General features: G+C 56.0%; 1 protein-coding gene across 4 annotated transcripts in view; it reads right to left on the bottom strand.

Moving 5' to 3' along the window:
* LOC118989399 (contactin-4) overlaps window positions 1-18,298 on the bottom strand; it is a 398,190-nt gene that overhangs the window by 119,880 nt on the left and 260,012 nt on the right. For all 4 annotated transcript variants that reach the window (XM_037049533.1, XM_037049532.1, XM_037049534.1 and 1 more), the window contains one exon: window positions 6,988-7,083. In XM_037049533.1, coding sequence (XP_036905428.1) covers window positions 6,988-7,083 — 96 coding nt within the window. The remainder of the gene's footprint in view (window positions 1-6,987; window positions 7,084-18,298) is intronic.

The following is an 18,298-nucleotide window of genomic DNA, read 5'->3' as shown; positions in this document are numbered from 1 at the left end:
TCTTCTTCCCAGCTCTTTGACTTGACCTACTACAGATATTTCCTCCCTAAGCACCTGAAAAATCTCACTAAACGAGTTCAAAGCACATCAGAGACGGGGCCCCTCCTTCCTGGTGCCTGCACAGGCCCGGGACCCAGGTCCCTGGCGAAGCCGCCACCGAGAGCCTCCAGTTCTGGTCTCCCAGCTGGGGCTCCGTCCACACTGCAGGACCCGGGCAGCATGTCCTCACTCCCGCACTGCGCCATCATCCCGCTTCGTTCAATGTGACAGGTGATGCACGGGCCTGACAAAATACTTCCTCGTGGCTGCAAACACATCCCAGGTGCTGCTCCTTCCTGCTGCAGTGGGAAGACGAAGCTCCCTGGGAGTATTTCTGGCGGGCATGGACCCAAGGGCAGTCCCGTGGGCCCCGCAGTGGCTGGCCACGGGGCACTTAGGAACCGCTCGGCCAGGTCCGCCTGCTGCGAGATGGTGCCGGTCCCATGCTGGGGTCTGGCCGGTGCACCCCTGGGAGCCCTCTGCTAGACATGTGACAGGACAGGTGACGTGGTCCCAGGACAGGTGACAGGACAGGTGATGTGGTCCCATGTCTCTGCACCTCCCACATCTGAGGCAGGTCCTCCGGCACAGTGTCACCCCGCACCACTCTGCAGGGCAGGACAGCTCACAGGGGACAGCTCGACACGAGGCTGGGTTTGCAGAATGACCACAGCCTGGGGGTCGCTGGGCCTGGTGGATTGAGTCCCACTCCTCCAAGGCCACCTCCTTTGACGCTGCTGCGTTTGGCCCTCACTCTGGCCCATGGGCCTCCCGTTCCAAGGATCAAACCTTGAGGTAATCCCTTTGATTTTTTTCTGATGTTTAAAAAGAAACTACATTCCCAACTCGATTTTAAGTCTATCCACAAACACTTTTTTAGTGCCTGTCACTAAATCCAGTGCAGAGTAGCGGCCAGGAGCTGGGTAACAAGGGCCACCGTTAATGACCTGAAGTCCCTGCTTCTGCCAAGTAAGACCCTGGGGACAGTGGCACAGACGCAAAGGGGGAGAAGAAGAAGCAGAAAAAGAATTCCTTGTAATTTATTCTGCTGTTTTCTTTTTTAAATTAAACCATCTTCTTCAGGCTACTTGAACACACAGAGCTGTAATTAGCTGCTATTTATCGAGTAGCTGCATCTCTTTCTGAGCTACGGCCTAGGACTTCCTGTAAATACAAAACACCTTGAACGTCTTTCCCACTAGAACTAAAAGGAGAATTTAGGTAGAAAGCCTGCAGCTACCACTCCAGGGCAACTCTTCCTAGAACCAGACGGGGGCGGTTTCGGCCCTGGCTAATGTAAGAAATGGGGGCTCAGGGGTCACGTGAGGTCTGTGTTACTCTGTGAGCAGGGAGGGCTTGCTGCTGACGCACGTTCGTTTTTGCCTTCACATGTGTACGGCTGCTGGCACCAGGCCTTGGAAAGCATCATGATGTGACCCTCGAGTTGTCATAAAAGGAGCTGCCAGGGACAGGCAGGGAGGGGCCAGACGCCCTGTCAGCCACGTCAGAAAATCTGCTGAACCGATCTGGGAGAAAACTGACATCCGAAACGGTCGCCTCGGTTCTTCCTGTCCCGTGGCTGGGGGGCCACTCACTTTCTGGACCAGCACAGCCCCCTCCTCGCTTTTGCTCCCCCTGCTGACCGCCCTTCCAGCTTGGGGAGCCTGCAGCCAAGACTGGGTGTGCCCCTGGTGTGGAGAAGAGGGGTGACCCCAAGACCCTCCTCCCAAAGGCAAACGCTCTGCCCCACCCCTCAGGTGGGATGGCCCATGATCAGTAGCCCCTGGTCAGCGTGGGCCTTCTGCTCGGTGGGTGAGAAAGGGAGGCACAGCGAACGAACAAAACCTTCGCCTTCCAAATGGGTCCGCGCCTCCGAGCTGATCGAGGTGCTCGCCTCCCCTGACTGGCGACGTGGGAAGCGAAGAAAGGGAGAGAGGGGCTCAGGTCATTTCCGGTAAAGCAGTCCAGACCTGCCTCTTTGCAAGAACAATCACGGAGCACCAGCCAAGATCGTCTCCCACATATTTAATACCAGGATAAAAAGACACCCGTGGTCTGTGGTACTGACTAACCGCCTGCCGTTGGCCTTTCCTCACTGAACTGTGAGGGACACGGATTTAGGGAGTACACAGAGCTTCTCAGTTTCGAGGTGGGACTCAGGAGTGCATTTTCCATAAAAAACAGTATCATAAAGAGGTCTTACCCAAGTCTGATCGATCCCTAATGCTCCTGAGGGATCGCCTAGCATTTCAATGATACTCCTGAGCAGTGTTTTAATCCTTACTTCCTGGGGGCCCAAGTCCAGGTGACCAGAACCCACTGTTGCCTCAGTGACAGAACCTCCTCCGAGTCACTGGTCCCCACCGTCTCAGCCGACTGCACACCTGCAGTGCTTGCAGCCCTGGCAGGAGGTAAGAGCTCTTAGGTGGATTCACTTCCTCAGGTCACATGCCCGGCGCCAAAGGGCAGCGACCCTAGAGGGACCTGACGAGCACTCAGGTCCCCAAGACCATTGCTTATCACTTGCAATTTAAGGGTTTTAAAAACTGGGTCTATCTTGGAGCACCTCCCCTCACTCCGCACCCACGTACACGCACACACGCCCGCACGTGCAGAGTAAGATGACCGAGGCGGAAGGCCCGGCCTCCCTCGCTGCCCGTGTGCAGGGTCCGCCTGGCGTCACTGAACCGGAGGAAGTCGCTGCAAGTCAACACTTACAACAGCGGCATGCTTCTCACAGCTGCTCACGACAGGCCAGTGTTAATGTTGTACTGATTTTAAAATACCAGATTTTGGTTTTGTAAAAATGTCACCCAGAAGAAGCGGAAGACGACACTTTTGAATCTCATGGTCCCCCCGGGGCTGAGGTGCACTCAGTGCTCTGTCTCTCCCGAGGGGCGGAGTGGAGCCCCCGAACCTGCTGCAGAAGCGGCCGCACGCCTGGGGGGAAGCAGTGTGCGCGACCGCATGGGGTTTGGCCCACGAGAGACTGTCAGGAGAGGAACCTCACTGCCATTTCAATCTTTAAGTCAGCTTTCAAGTGTCATGAGAATGCCGCTTCGGCGTTTCCAACAAAGCCGCAATGCCAGGGCATGACTGATGTAGGCACATAGCAGATAGCGGTTCCATGTGAGCTCTGGGGAGACATTTCCGAAGAAGACATGCCAGCTAAACAGTTGTTAGGGAATATAAATCAAGAATCATCTCTTCTGGACTTCTGTCCAAGATGGTGGCATAGCGGACATGGCTCACCTCCTCCCACAACCACATAAAAATTGCAACTAAAATATAGAACCCCCCTTGCTCAGAACTGTCAGAGATCGAGCTGAATGGGAGAGTCTGACAACTATGGAGTTGAAGAAACCACATCTGGAGGCTCTGTGATAAAGTCCCTGTGTCTGATGCCTCAGAATGGCATTGAACCCTAATGGGGGCGTGTTCTGGGCAAAAGCATTGAATGACAAGTTATAGCTAGTTTCCGTAAAGCCCATGACAATGAAACAATCTCAGAGTCATGGGCTTTCTCTTCTGTGCTCCCCAAAGCCAGACTCCTCTGAGTTACGGCCTCCCTGATCAACAGCCAGAGAAATACTCGAGGTCAAAGGGACAGCCAGGGGCAAATCTTTTCAGTTTCTGAAGCAGGGATATGATGAAGAATCAGCCCCTCCTCCTGGGCTGGTTCTGCAGGAGGCGGTCCGTGTGGGGTCGACCACCTGGTGCTGCCTCAGGGTCTACTGCACACAGCCCTGGGGACCCTATCCTAGGTTCCCAGAACCAGAGCACCCCGGGTGAGAAGGGTGGGCACCCATGGCTTCAACATGTTGCCTTGGCATTGCTTCATCGTCCTGCCAGCCTGGGTGGAGTAGGTGTGTGTGCACGGGAGTGCATGTGTGCACATGTGCACATGCACACGTGTGCGTGTGCACCACAGGTTAGCTCAGGGCTTCCCCGACCTTACTGTGCCTGTGAGTCACTTGGCGATCTTGTGAAAATCCGGATTCTGCTTGCACAGGCCCTGGGCGGGCCCCGGCCTGCAGACTGCACCCCGGCCCGTGACCGCGCCCTGAGAGCAAGGTTCCTGCTGAGGTGAGAGGCGGGTGGGGCAGAAGGTCCCTGGACCAGCTGCGCCTCTGGGGATCAGCCTGGTGCTCGCTCACAGGGGAGTGGGGAGAGCCCCAGGGACCGGAGCCCTTTCTCATCTAATGGGGCCTGGGGCTGGGCGGGCCCTGGGTGTCTGGGGGTGGTAGCCTAGTGGGGCAGGGACACAGGTGAGGACTGAGCCTCAGGGCAGTGCAAGCCCAGCAGCGACTTCCAGGCCTCCGAGTCTGGGTCAGGGTTTCCTGGTGAAATCCATGCAGTGACATCATATCTGAACCACATCTGCTAACTCGGAGATGAGAGGGACGTCGGGTGCAGGATCGGGGGGTCTTGCAGAGGCCTGCTCACCGAAATGCTTTTCAAGACAGACAGACCCTCTGCTGCTCAGTTCCCCGGGGACCCCGAGGAGGCCAGCTTCGAAGCGGGACACTCGGCCCCCTGACCCCAGGTGTCTGCCATCACTCCGTATCCCGTGACCAGAATAGAGGCCGACCCCCTTCCTTCCCCCACGTGTGCCTTTGCAGTGGGAACTAGGGTACCACATGCTGGGTCTGAACACTTACTCAACACGGCTGGTGGCTCACAGTGACTGCCACTGCTGAGGTGACCGTGGCCTAGAGAAGTGGTGACAGAGTCACTGCTGCACCTGTTGCTCTGGAGGGTTTGGAGGGACTCGGGGAGGGGGCACCTCAGAGCGCCCCCTTCCGGCTCTGCTGCCCCTGCCCGCCCACCCGGCCCGTGGCGGGCCCAGGACACGTCTCCTAACGGGGTCCAGGTGGGAGCTCTCACTCCCTTCCTCTCACCGGCAAGGCTGTCAGGGGCCTGGGCAAAGCTCGCAGGCGGGGTTCCGGGCTGCGGGCCCACCGCGGGGACGTCTGGGGAGGGTTGAATGCACCTCTCTGTGCCCAGGGGAGGGCACAGGTCCTCTGGGGGCTGCCCCCGGCAGGGCAGGGGCGTCACCCTTCCCCGGGTGTTGTTACACCAGAGGGCGGGCACCTGCTCCCTAACGCCCCTACGAGTTCAGGGCTCGGTGTCACTGCCCTAATCACGCGCCTTGCTGCTGTGGTGGCCTGGGGAGAAACGCGCAGAATCCCCGATTCTTGTTTTGATCAGACTTCACAGTAAGAAGGGATGTGTCAGCCTGTGTGAACTTATCTGTAACCTGAACGCCCACCAGCCACTCGGGCCCCGCGCACAGGGGCCGGGCCTCAAAGGTGCAGACATCCGCAATGGCTGCGTCTAGTCTTTACTGAATTAGCACTGAAGAAAGAAAGAAGTAAAAGGGGTCTGCGAGAGCTCTCTTCACCGTTTGCCTCTACAGTGAAGGGGAGGGCATTGGCCCCAAACTGGATGGTGACTGGTGACACAGCCCATGTCACAGCACATGTGTCCTGGGCCCCAAATGCGGTGTGTCCGACACTCACTGGCAGGGCAGGGGGGGCCCTGAAGAGCAGGCCCACTTCTTGGAACGCAGACCCCCGACCTCCAGTCTGCGTCCCCTGAGGCCTTCAAAGCCAGCAGCCCGGGACTCTGTGCACACGCACATGTGTGTGCGTGTGAAGGGCACCTGCCTCCCCCGCCTGCTGTACAGGAGGTGCTGGCAGTGGACGGCTTCGCTTACTTTGCTGACTGTGTCCTGCTGGACGTGGGGTGGGCCAGGTGAGGATGGAAGAGCGATGATGCTTGAATACAGGACGGAAATAAAAGGGCGTTTTCAAGGGCTCAGTGTAAAGGATTTTTGTTTTAAATCACACGTCAAGCCAAACGGAGAACTAAGGCCACCACGAGAGTAGCTGAGATGAACTTGGACTTTATCCAGAGCTTCTAAAAGGAGAGTTTATCCCTCGGTCACCTCACATTGGGGTGGGACCCTGGTAAATGGCACTGCCAGTGAGCCCTGCGCACCCGAGAGCCCTGTATACCTGGACCCTGTACACCTGGGGCCTGCACACCTGAGCCCTGCATGCCTGGGCCCTGTGCACCTGTGAGCCCTCACACCTGAGCCCCACACACCTGTGAGACCTGCACACCCGACTCCTCCTGTGTGTCTTATTTGCCGCTCAGGCAAGTGGGTCCTTCTAGCTGGAGCTGTAAGCTGACTCCACAGCCTCTCTCCATATTCTCCTTTATTCAAAGAATTAACGTGTTTTCTGGGCCATCATACATCTTAACAAAATACTTGCCTTTCCAGTCCCCTTTGCCACTGGGCTGGATCAGAGCAGTGCAGGTAAACGTCCCCAGGCAAAGCAGCTCTCCCTCTAGGAGACGTGCTGAAGTGCAGGGACTCTGAGCTCCGTCCTGACCCCCTCCTGTCTCCCCTACCTGCCTGCACACCTGTAGCCTCAGGCTCCCCCCGCGTCCGAGACCAGAGCAGGTCAGAGAGAAGGCCAGGTTCTAAAGGACACCCTCAGGAAGCGCCAGCCAGGACCACGCACTGCTGGCCCCCTCGGACGTGAGTGCGAGGACACGGTGAAGGCGCGGTACTAAAGCTGCGGGAGCAGGCTTTCCAGCGGCTTGAGGTCAAGTGCGTGGCCAACGGCCCAGCCACCCTGAGTCCCTACAAAGCAGTGCTGGAGCCTGCGGTCATAGGACTGGTTCTGGGTCTTTTGGTACAGGGCCAACAACGGTGTGCACCTAAAGGAGACCAGATTTTAGCCTGATCCTGCTGGAAAAGGTGCCCAGGTACTGTCCGAGGTACTGTCCCCGTGTCCCTGTACCAAGTAACAGGAGTCAGACTTCCACCAACTTGGGGCCTCCCCCTTGCACCAGGTGACAGCAGTGGATGGGATGTCTGCACCACCTGACGTTTGCCAGTCCCCACCCCGGGGCGAGGCCGGGGGCAGGACTCACCTCCAGCGTGGGCGGGCGGCCCGCACAGCAGCACCATCCCCTGACCGCGACGGACGGACACCGTGCTCCGCGCCCTCGTCTTGAAGTTCTCAAGGTCTGTGGGCAGAAATCAAAGAAGCGGGTTTTAGCTGGGGAAGTCCTCCGGCATCACAGGACTGCTCCGTGTGTCCCAAAGGGAGGCCTTCGCGGGGACCCGCCGGGCACATGCCGCTCAGCCCCCTCCGACAGGACGCGGTCCTGTTGTCTGCGATTCCACATCTGCACCGTAGGGCAGCTGCTCACCACGGGGCCGTTTGGAGTCAAAGCACCTAAAATGAAGTAAGATCCACAACGCAGTTCCTCAGCCATACTAGCTGCTTGCTGGTGGTGCATGTGGTCACCGGTCACCATGCTGGATGGCAAAGACAGAATGTCTCCATCACTCTAGAACATTCTACGGATGGTCCCAGTCAAGGTGAAGAAACTGTTCACTGCACAAACCACTCTGTTACATGTGACCATGCTTGCCACTCTCTGTGTACAAAGGCAGGACTCTGCACACACACACACACACACACACACACTATACACAGCATACAAATAGACACACACACTCGTATACAGCTGTTCAAAGTTTGTGTGTAGCTTTCAGTGTTTATAAGGCACAGTCCTAGGTCCTGTCTCAAAGAATGGTCCCCTCTCTCCAGAAGGGCAGGTCTGGGGAGCGAGAGAAGCCACCAGAGACCCCAGATCACAGCCGCAGTCACCGAGTGAGCGGTCACCACTAGGAACAAGTTCACGTAAGGAACACGTTCAATGACATGACACGTCATCGTTAAAAACGGTCATCACTCCACCCTCGTAAATTTACATCCTGTGGAGGGGGTGCCCGGGGTGCCCTTTCCTTCTGTCACGTAAGACCTCTGCTTTAATGACCTCTTCCCGAATTTGAGGTGTGCGCCACCCCCAATGTGTCCTGGCAGGCTGCCAACTCACTGCCACCGGAGTCCATGAGCCTCCTGTCTCCTCCCCCGGCGTGTGGGTGAGGGTTTCAGGTGAATGATCTCAAGCTGTCCTGACGGTGGTTCATTTGAGTTAAGCAGAGAGAGGTCCCACAGCACTTGCCGGAGCTGGCGCCGTGAGGGCTACAGAGAAAGGGTCCCGGGCACGGCACCGCACGGAGAGAGCTTCCACAGCAGCCTGGGTTTTAGGGGCGGTTCGGGGCGGCGCCACAGATATGCATACACACGCCGTGATTCCCAGCGTCTTCTGAATTTAAGCAAACTGTGAGCCCATGCGTTATTGTTTTCATGAATTAAGTATTTTTAAAATTCTCATTGAATATCATCTGGTCGCCAGCTCAGGGCACACACATCATGAGAACACAGTCCCTGCCCTGAAAGGCCCTGAGGTTGGCAGGTGGACTGACCGGCGACATCCGGTCCTCGGCACCCGGAGGCCACCAGAGCCGAGGCATGAGGGGGCCTGGAGGTCACACATACAGCACACGACAGAACCGGGCTGGAACCCGAACCAAGTTTCGGATGTGATGAGGCACTTTTTACTCTATGAGCACCTGGTGGGGCTGGGACATGAAGTTTTCTTCTCTTTAAGGAGATGGTTGGGAAACCTTTGGAGGAGATTAAACCAGAGGTTTTAAAAACTTCATCATGGCATTAATAGTGTAAATCATTATCCCTGAGAGTGTCTGAATGTGTCTGAAATGTCACTTCTGCAGGCAGGTCCTTAGAATAAGTCATCAGCCTCTGAACAGACACCCCATCCAATCTCCAGAGTTGCATGAGAAATCAGGAGCTGATAGATAACAAAGATGAAAAAACCCACCACAGCTCTGGCTGGAAAAGCAGCATTAAAAATGAGAGGGAAAATGAGAGATACGTGCAACGATTTTTAACTCTCTGAGTGGCTGGGAAACTGGCCCCGGTTCTCCAGTTTGCATTTCTAACGACATGCAGCGCGACAGGCTTGGGGAGACAGGACACAGCACGTTCACCTGGTGTCGGAGGAAGCATTTAGGCATCCTTCTCCGTTCACTGAAATGGATTCCAGGCGCTGGGCCCTCCCTGATGGGCGAACAGCAAGCCTGCACAACAGACAGATCTGCCTGGAAATCATCGCTGCCAAGTGTAGTCCTGCCATTGACTTTGGGCGAGGCTTTGCTTCCTCGTGAGTGAGAACCCATGTGCTTTGTTTTAAAATAAGAACGATGGGCCCTGGCTGGTGTAGCTCAGTGGATTGAGCGTGGACCTGCAAACCACACGATCCCGGTTCAATTCCCAGTCAGGGCACATGCCTGGGTTGCAGGCCAGTTCCCAGCAGGGGACTCACGAGGGGCAACCATACATTGATATTTCTCTCTTTCCCTCCCCCTCTAAAGATAAATATTTAAAACAAGAATGATGGAGAAAGGCTCAATGAGATTTATATTCAAAAAGCGCAAGGCCCTTCGGGCTGTGAGTTTTTTGGTGTTCATCTCCTTGCTCTGCAGGTGGAGGGAGGCTGGACTCCATGCCACGCCCCATGGCTAAGCCACGCCCCCACTGTTGTGTTGAGAAAGGGTTCCCAGCAGCAGTGCAGCCGGAGGAGGGCTGCTGACGCCAATCCTGGGACACTGCAGAGACTGCGTGTACAAAACTGGCCCTTGGGCTTTGGCTCTCCGCCCAGACGCTCATTGCTGGAAGCGTGGTCAGTGTCCTAATCAAAGGACTGAGTGTGTGAATGGGCGTTTCTGGAAACTTAAGACACTGAACACCAGGCCCTTTTCAGTTTTTTCCATAAATTACTTTATTTAGAGCCACGTGTCTGCAAAGCCCTGTTACCCGGAAGAGATGGGTAGAAACGGGAGTGACGGAAAAGAGTAAGTCACAGACGTGGCTCTGTCACTATGACCACGGGCCGAACAGCAGAACCAGCGTCCATTCCCCAAATGTATCCATGTGGCTCCCTACCCAGTCCTCCTGCAAGATCTCAGGGAATCCCAGTTCCCGCCTGCAGGCTGGGGGACTGCAGCTCAGGGAGGGTCCCGCCCCTGGGCGTGGCCACCAGATGACAAGCCCATCTCTCTCCAAAGCCACAGAGCCCACCCAGCCAGCAGGTTCGGAGAGGCCAGAGGCAAAAGTGCTCTGACTCAGGTGCACTCCCCAACAGCCTGAAGGCAGCAGAAGAGTTTCTCTGAGCGAACTTTATGCTCTTCCGTGACAGAGTTAGAAAATGCACATACCCACGCAGTGTGAAGAGCTGGCACATCTGCTTCCAAATCTTCTATTCTCTCCTCCCGAGGGTGAGCCCTGGGTATGGAATGCTCGCGGAGGCACAGAGGATGGAGCTGAATGTCACACCTGGGGGCCCTCCCCTTCGCTCCCCGCGCCGGCAAACTAATGACTGGGCTGAATGAGTCGGTGAAGGTGTTGGACCTGAATCAGCATCTGGGCACCGCGGTGTCTCCGAACAGCCTGCTTCTCGGCTGTGTGTGTGGCTCGCTGCCCCCGGACGAACGGACTTCCGGAAAAGAGACGGCTATGCTTTTGGTGTGGATTTCATCAGTCGGCATTTTACATACACTTCCCCCAGAAATCACGTGCCAAGGAGTGCAGTTTTGTGGCAAATGTGTTTTCCGATCTCATTTTTCTGTGAAAACCGCTGTTCTTTACTCTTGCACGGAATGTAACACCAGTGCGTTGATTTACGTGCAATCAGAAAACACGCCATAGGGCCGGGGGTGTGCGGCTCACAGGGAGCATGGAGAAGGAGCTTGGCAGTCAAACCCCCAGGGAGAAAAGTATGTGAAGGGCTTTAAGCTGTGATATGTGATAAATAATAAAAATCACACGTGGACGCGTGAATGTAGGCTGCAGCAAGTGGGGTGGGAACCACGAATTTCGTATGGAGGTTGGTGTTCAGAGCTGAGGGTGCAGTCACTTCGGATGAGTCCCCGGGCACGGAGGAGAAAACGAAAGCACGAGGGTCCAGGATATTTTTGACACCTGACAACAAAGGGGAACTTATGTAGGCGGTTGGTAAGGACTCTCCCATCACACGGAGGGGCTGATGCTGCTGGGGCCGCCCGGGGAAGGGAGAGGAGAGGAGACAGTAAGCCCTGTGCATTTCTATGCATGCAGTGGTCACTGTGAGTGAACACACACACACAGACACACAGGCGATTCGCCTTTCCCCCTATGTGAGTGCACCTGGGTTCCACTCTTCTCCCAGCCTGGGCACAGAACAAGAAACCAATGCTACTTCCTTTGTGGCTGTTCCCTCACAACTCCAAAAGCAGCATCAACAAGGAAACCAGAACCAGCTGGGAAGCACGGTCAAGCGAAGCACTGGCTGTGAAGATGACTTTCCTACTGATGGTCTCGCCCCTGCCAAAAAGGACGAAGGTTTTGGAGCATCCCTCTGACCCTGTTGTCACTTAGAGTCCTCCTGCGGGCGTCTGGGCTCTGCCGTTTGCTCCGAGCTGGTGCGGGCCATGTTGGCCCCGGGGCTTGGGTTCTAGAGACTCATAGGGAAATGAGTCTGGATTTACAGTCTTATGCTGCAAAGCCGTGTTCCTGACCCTCCTTCCGCCCAGGAAGCAGGAAGAGGCCGCCGCGAGACTGGCGAGGTTGGCCAGGGCTCCCTGTGGGCCGGTGCTCAGAAGGGGCCCCAGCAACCTGAGGACAGCCGGCACACGCCCACACTCCAGCTGCGTGAGGAGGGCGAGTCGCCGAATCTCCGAGGACGTGCCTGTCCTCATCTCCAGTATCAGGACAGTAACTCCTGTCTCTCGGGGGCTCTTTGAAGATGAGGATCGTGCGTGGGCAGCACTTCCCTTCCTGCTCTGGGGGCTGGTTATCTCCCGGAGCAGCGGAGTCTGCAGAGCGTGACTGGCCAGTCTACCAGACCCAGTGGCTGGCGAGTCCGCCGCACCAGCAAGTGCCGCTGGGACGAGGACCCCATCTTCCTCCTTGCGTTTCCAAGTCTCCACAGGGCTGAAGTCAGCCATGGGCCTCCTGTGCGGTGTGAGGGGACCACGGTCCTCCCAGGACGGGCAGTTCAGACACGCTCACGCTGACCAGCCCGAGCCACTCTCCTCCCGAACTTTCTGCGGTGACGCGGTCTGCCAGAGCTTGTGGCTCTGTGATGGGAGGGGGGGACGCCCTCCTCATAGACAGTAAAGACTGGTGTGTGTCATCGTGTATGAAGGGTACACAGCATGTTATTTAAGATGAAGCATCATTTACTGGTTATATAAACTTACTCACTGAGCTTCACATTTTAGAAGTCTATACGCTATACCAGAGGGAAAAAAATAGATGTAAATGGAAACTGAAAAAATATATATCAACATAAAATGATGATAGCTATGCTTCTCGGTATCTTGTGTTTCCCACCATTAATTTTTCTATGTGTTTACCCAATCTTCAGCAAGTATTTTTCAAAATTTCTCTGCTGTTCCACATTTCAGGGTCAGTCATTTTCTCTCTCCCACCAGGCAAATGAAGCAGAAACCCGCGGCCGTGCTGAAACTCTGACGTTGGTCCCCGGTTGTCGGGGGTCCACAGTGAGCCATGCCAACCGGCTTCCGGCTGGCGGCTGGACATTGGAAATTGGGCCGGTCCCTTCCTGGAGGTCTGGGCGTAACAAAGAGCCTCACCAGTGTTCCTGAGTTAACTCGCACAGTTTGCAAGTCAAGCACAGAGAGGAGGAGACAGCGTGGGAGCTGCCCTGGGGGCTGCCCTCCCTGCCCTTCAGACAGCCCTGCCCTTCAGAATTCCTTGGGAATCATGGGAGCACCATTTAGAACAACAGGAAGCTGCAGAGACCTCCCTGTTAGTTGTTCACAGTGAAGAGGGAATTAATTCGATCAGAGTTCTTCCTATTGACAAGTGCGGAAGAGGGTGTACAGCATCTGAAAGCGAGTTTTGATTAACCGAATAAGAGACAAAGGAAAAGGCAAACACTGGAATAATGGGGAAGAACAGCGGGGCTGAGGAAGTTCAAAAAGGATTAACGACTAAAAATACTCTCAGATCTGATGTTTATGCACAGGTGTTCCTCACTCATCATTCTTTCGTGCAGCGGGGCTGAGAGGGGGGGAGACGGCAGGGAGAAAGGACAGGCGTGCGGAGATCGCTGAAGGCGGACCTGCCAGGGGTCGCTGGTTCTGCACTCGGCAAAGGCCGGGCGGGGGCCCGTGTCCTCTGCATCCCACCACTGCACACGTCTGCTTTCCAGCAACAGACCGAGGCCAGGGCTCCAAGGAGCCCTCGGGGGTTGTGTGGGATGCACGGCTTCCGGGAGCACTCACGCTCACTTTCCATGCGTCTGTCCGTCCGTTCGGTCCTCACCGCAACTCTACGAGGTAAGTATTGCTACTGATCTATTATACAGAAGGAAACACCCACGTCCGAGACCCCAGACCCCCGAATCCAGGCCCCCTGACCCGGGAGCCCCCGCACATGCCCTCTACCCCACGGGGAGCTCAAGATCAGGAATGATGCCTCCCTGGTGTGTTGCCTGACCACCTGAGACCCTGCCTGTTCTCTCTCCTCTACGCTCATCTTCTCAACTTTACGTGATATAAAAGTTGCTCTGCTACTTTTCTGAGAGTGCACAACCCCCCTCATAGCTATTTTTGTGTCTCCCGTTGGCTCTCTTCTTCCCTCGATTCTCGGATGCGCTCCGTTGTTTCCTGATGGTCATGCTTTTTCAGAAGCCAGGGAACAACTTGACGGAGGACATGAGTTTGCTGCGTGCGCCACAAGAACGTGCACCTGCCCGGCCCGCGGGGCCCCTGCAGTTGGCACGGTCCACCTCCAGGAACAACGCCGCTCTTCCCGGGAGGCAGGTGCCGAGAACACCACTACCTTTTATTCTGCGGGAGATAACGCTTCCTTCTCCACGTAGTGTCCTGATTCGGGGGTGTTCACGGAGAGGCAGCTGCCCCGTGGGTTTCATACTTCACAACATGGAGAGACATCAATGTTCAGAAAAGCGTGTGGCCTAGTACATTTTAGAAAAAACCCATCGACTCTTCCCTGTGTTCCACAAAGGCCCTGAGGGAGCCGGTCCCTGTTCACACCCCACCCCCTGCCCTGTGGCTGTCCCCCCTTACTGATTTATTCACCAGAAACCAACTTTGCTCTGTTACTCAAGCATCTCGGGACCTTTGAACTTGCTGTTCCCTTAGCTCAGGATGCTCTTGACCTGTCTTTGGCTCACTGTGCCCACTCTTCAGGGCTCTGCTCGATGCCACCTCCTCAGAGCAGCCCTCCCTGAGTGTTTATCACAGGTGGGCCGCCACTAGCCCAGGGACGGTCAGCCACTCACCTCTACCCGCTTTTCAGAGCCCTCCGCCCCAGGATCTGCAACTACTTTCTTCTTTTACGTGCTGTTTGGCTTGTTGTTCCCCCTTCCTGTCCCCCAGATGAAGGCTCAGTGGGGGCCAGAACCTTTGCAGGCTCACCAGGCTATAGGACAGTGCCTGACCCGTGCCAGGTCCCTAGTGAGCACCTGTCAGACAGGGTCTGTGCTCCTGTGTCACACCCTGGGAGGGGGTATCGCCCAACCCAGAGGAGGGTGACCCCCCATCCGTGTACAGGATGCATGGACTCCCAGCACCGTGCCCACACAGGCCTCAGGTGCTCAGTGGCCGGGTCGCTCTGCAAGGCGACTTTAAGGGAAGGTCACTGTCAGGGGCACGGAGCCACCTGCCTGGCCTGAGGACGGAAGTCTGCAGCCGCACCAGGACTGGCCTTCAATCAGCGCAGGTGGCAGATTCACTGCTGGCCAAAGAAATGACCTCTCCCAGGAACCCTGCCCCAGGGCTACCAACAGAAGCCACCCCACGCAAAGGGCGCAGGCCTGTGACCCATGACCTGGTGGTCACTAGCTACTCGGCGACACACCGAGCAATGGCTGCTCCGCACCCAGCGGGAGAAGCCACCCAGTTTCCACAGGAAGACGCACGCTGCTCCGCTGTGCATTCTGGCCGCACGGCCTCCACATCTCCCCCCACCATCTCCGGAATACACGGGCAACCCCGTAGGGCAGATCAGACCAGTTTGAGCAGCACTAGGGCACAGGCTCTCTGAATAAACACCGAAGAGGCGTGTGCAAGGGGTCAGGACAAAGTGAGCAATCTATGGAAAAAACCCTGGGGACGACATATCAGTAGGAGCAGGTGCGTGGGCCACACACAGGTCATGCTCAGACCCGAGAGCCCACAAGCCCACCAGCCACACTGCAGGCCGGGGGAAACCTGCTTCCAGTGAAAGGAACTGCGTCGCCTCCACCTGCCTCAGCCCATTTCGTTTCTTCTGTTAACCTCCCAGGACCCAGGAATCTGCCCTCACGAGTGGAGGCAGGAGTGAGGCTGAGCAAAGACCGAGGGTTCTCACCTCCTGCCCTTAAGGGAAGCCAGGCAGAGGCCTGGAGAGCTAAATTTCCTCTTAACTATGATTCTTGGGACGCTGGCTGCTGAATCAGCCGTATGTGGGTTAAACTTTTTTTAAGGGCATGAAAACAAAGTTCTGTGTCTGGATGAAACTCCCAGACGAAGAGCAGCTGTTATTTACGTTCAATTTAAGTTTGTTTCCACAACTGCAGCCATATATTTTTTATCTCATTTAATTACGGTTTTGAAAATAAAGCCACCATCCGACACACAGGTGAGCCCTGTGTCTGCTCCTCCCCTGTGGAGACCCTGGTGCGGGGGGTNCTCTCCCAGGAACCCTGCCCCAGGGCTACCAACAGAAGCCACCCCACGCAAAGGGCGCAGGCCTGTGACCCATGACCTGGTGGTCACTAGCTACTCGGCGACACACCGAGCAATGGCTGCTCCGCACCCAGCGGGAGAAGCCACCCAGTTTCCACAGGAAGACACATGCTGCTCCGCTGTGCATTCTGGCCGCACGGCCTCCACATCTCCCCCCACCATCTCCGGAATACATGGGCAACCCCGTAGGGCAGATCAGACCAGTTTGAGCAGCACTAGGGCACAGGCTCTCTGAATAAACACCGAAGAGGCGTGTGCAAGGGGTCAGGACAAAGTGAGCAATCTATGGAAAAAAACCTGGGGACGACATATCAGTAGGAGCAGGTGCGTGGGCCACACACAGGTCACGCTCAGACCCGAGAGCCCACAAGCCCACCAGCCACACTGCAGGCCGGGGGAAACCTGCTTCCAGTGAAAGGAACCGCGTCGCCTCCACCTGCCTCAGCCCATTTCGTTTCTTCTGTTAACCTCCCAGGACCCAGGAATCTGCCCTCACACGTGGAGGCAGGAGTGAGGCTGAGCAAAGACCGAGGGTTCTCACCTCCTGCCCTTAAGGGAAGCCAGGCAGAGGCCTGGAGAGCTAAACTTCCTCTTAACTATGATTCTTGGGACGCTGGCTGCTGAATCAGCCGTATGTGGGTTAAACTTTTTTTAAGGGCATGAAAACAAAGTTCTGTGTCTGGATGAAACTCCCAGACGAAGAGCAGCTGTTATTTACGTTCAATTTAAGTTTGTTTCCGCAACTGCAGCCATATATTTTTTATCTCATTTAGTTACGGTTTTGAAAACAAAGCCACCCTCCGACACACAGGCGAGCCTTGTGTGAGACCCTGGTGCGGGGGTGGGGGGATGGCACCTGTCCATTCATCTCAATAAAGCAGAATAAAATAAATAAAAGGTCCGAGACGAGGATCTGGCACAGGCTGGGGGAGACTCCACGCCTCGTGTGGGCAAGGAGAACATCTCACAAACCTCCCCCTGCCCTCATTTCACAGACACATCAGACACTGGGCTGAGGAGCTGGGAAATCTGCCGATTCTCGGAGGTGCCACCAAGCCCCTCGCTTTTAAATGTAACCTGAAGTGCAGGAGACCCTATGCCCACTCTCCTCATCCCCGCGACAGGCTGCCCTGGAGCGCCCATGGCCCGTCAGCCTGTGGGGCAACCTCGCGGAAAACCGGAATGGGAGGGGACCAAGCCCACTCCTCTCCAAGAGCCCAGCATGGGAACTGGCCACAGACGGTCCCTCGGTCCGGCACAGTGACTCCGACAGTGGTCACTGCTGTAGAAAATGAGTGACGGACACTCCCAGGGAACACTGGCATGGGAGGGAGGGAAGGGGAACACAGGATGTACCCACTGCCCAAATGCGCAGGACTAGGTCCTGCCTGCAGCTGGCTCGCAGAGACCCCGGGAGGAAGCTCAGTCCCCAAGTGACACACAGCCCTAATTTCGTCTTTGTGCTCTCTTATCACTGATGCTGGAGCCACTTTAGTCTGAGGAAACCAATATTATCTCCTTCTTATGTCTAAGAGCGTGCCTCTGCCCCTCCGCTTTCCTGCCGGAGACACCCGGGGCACGCTCAGTCAGCTCTCCTCCGGACGGGTGGGCGGGAAGGTCCTGGCAGGGGCTGCACACGCTGAATTAAGAAACGGGAACTGTTGCTCCTCCCTGAGAGGCGGTGGTCACGGCGCTTTGATAACTGGGCCTTGACCTTGCTGTGTTGCCTCTGCTAAAACCGCCTCCTTTAACATGTGCAGGAGGCCCTTCGAGTTCCCTGAGGGTGGACAGCATGCGCTGCAGCTCACGCCCGTGAGCAGCTCTCCAGCACGCGTGTTCTCCCCGGGACACGCTAACCCCTTGTACTCAGGGACACTCATGGTGCTTCAGCACCACACTCTGGGGCAAGGTCAAGAGCAAGATCACTGACAAAGAGTACAAAAATGCAAACAGAAAGTGCAGTAGGTAGACTGCATAAGGACGCTGGTTTAGAGAAGGAGAGAAGGACAGGGACAACCTTCAGGGTGTTGGCTTCTTCCCTCTCAGCAGGACCAGGGTGCAGGGTGACCGCAGAGCCACTGGGGGTGCCGACCGGGGGCTCCGGGTGCATTGCAGGGACCACTGATGCTCACCGGCCTCCCGCCCGGCGCTGGGCACGCGGTGGGCACGAGGCGAGTCCAGGGGTGAATAGTATCTTCCACAGTTTCGACTCGTGGGATGCGAGAAATTTTATTTTTCTAGGCCACGCTTCAGGCAAAATGATTATGAAGAAGATGACAACAATGATGGTGATGGTTTAGTAATAAACCATTATTGTTTTACCAACAATAAAACTATAAAATGTACCAGTACTAACAGGAGCAGCCCCTAGACCAATGATTCGTTGCCTTATATTTTCACAGCACTTAAATAGCTGTTTCATTTTTGTTGTGCTTTCTTGAGTTCTGACCACTTCAACCATCAAAGGCCCTGAAGTCCACGTCCAAAGCAACGCAGCCCTTGGACTCAGACCCCGTGGGTTGTGCAGATTGTCCCGTTTCTCGTTGCGGT

The sequence above is a fragment of the Sturnira hondurensis genome, unplaced genomic scaffold, assembly GCF_014824575.4.
Source record: "Sturnira hondurensis isolate 20B ecotype Veracruz unplaced genomic scaffold, ASM1482457v3 Scaffold0006496, whole genome shotgun sequence".
Lineage (NCBI taxonomy): Eukaryota > Metazoa > Chordata > Mammalia > Chiroptera > Phyllostomidae > Sturnira > Sturnira hondurensis.
Note: the sequence above shows the minus strand (reverse complement) of the source record. Positions and strands in the feature narration are given on the sequence as shown.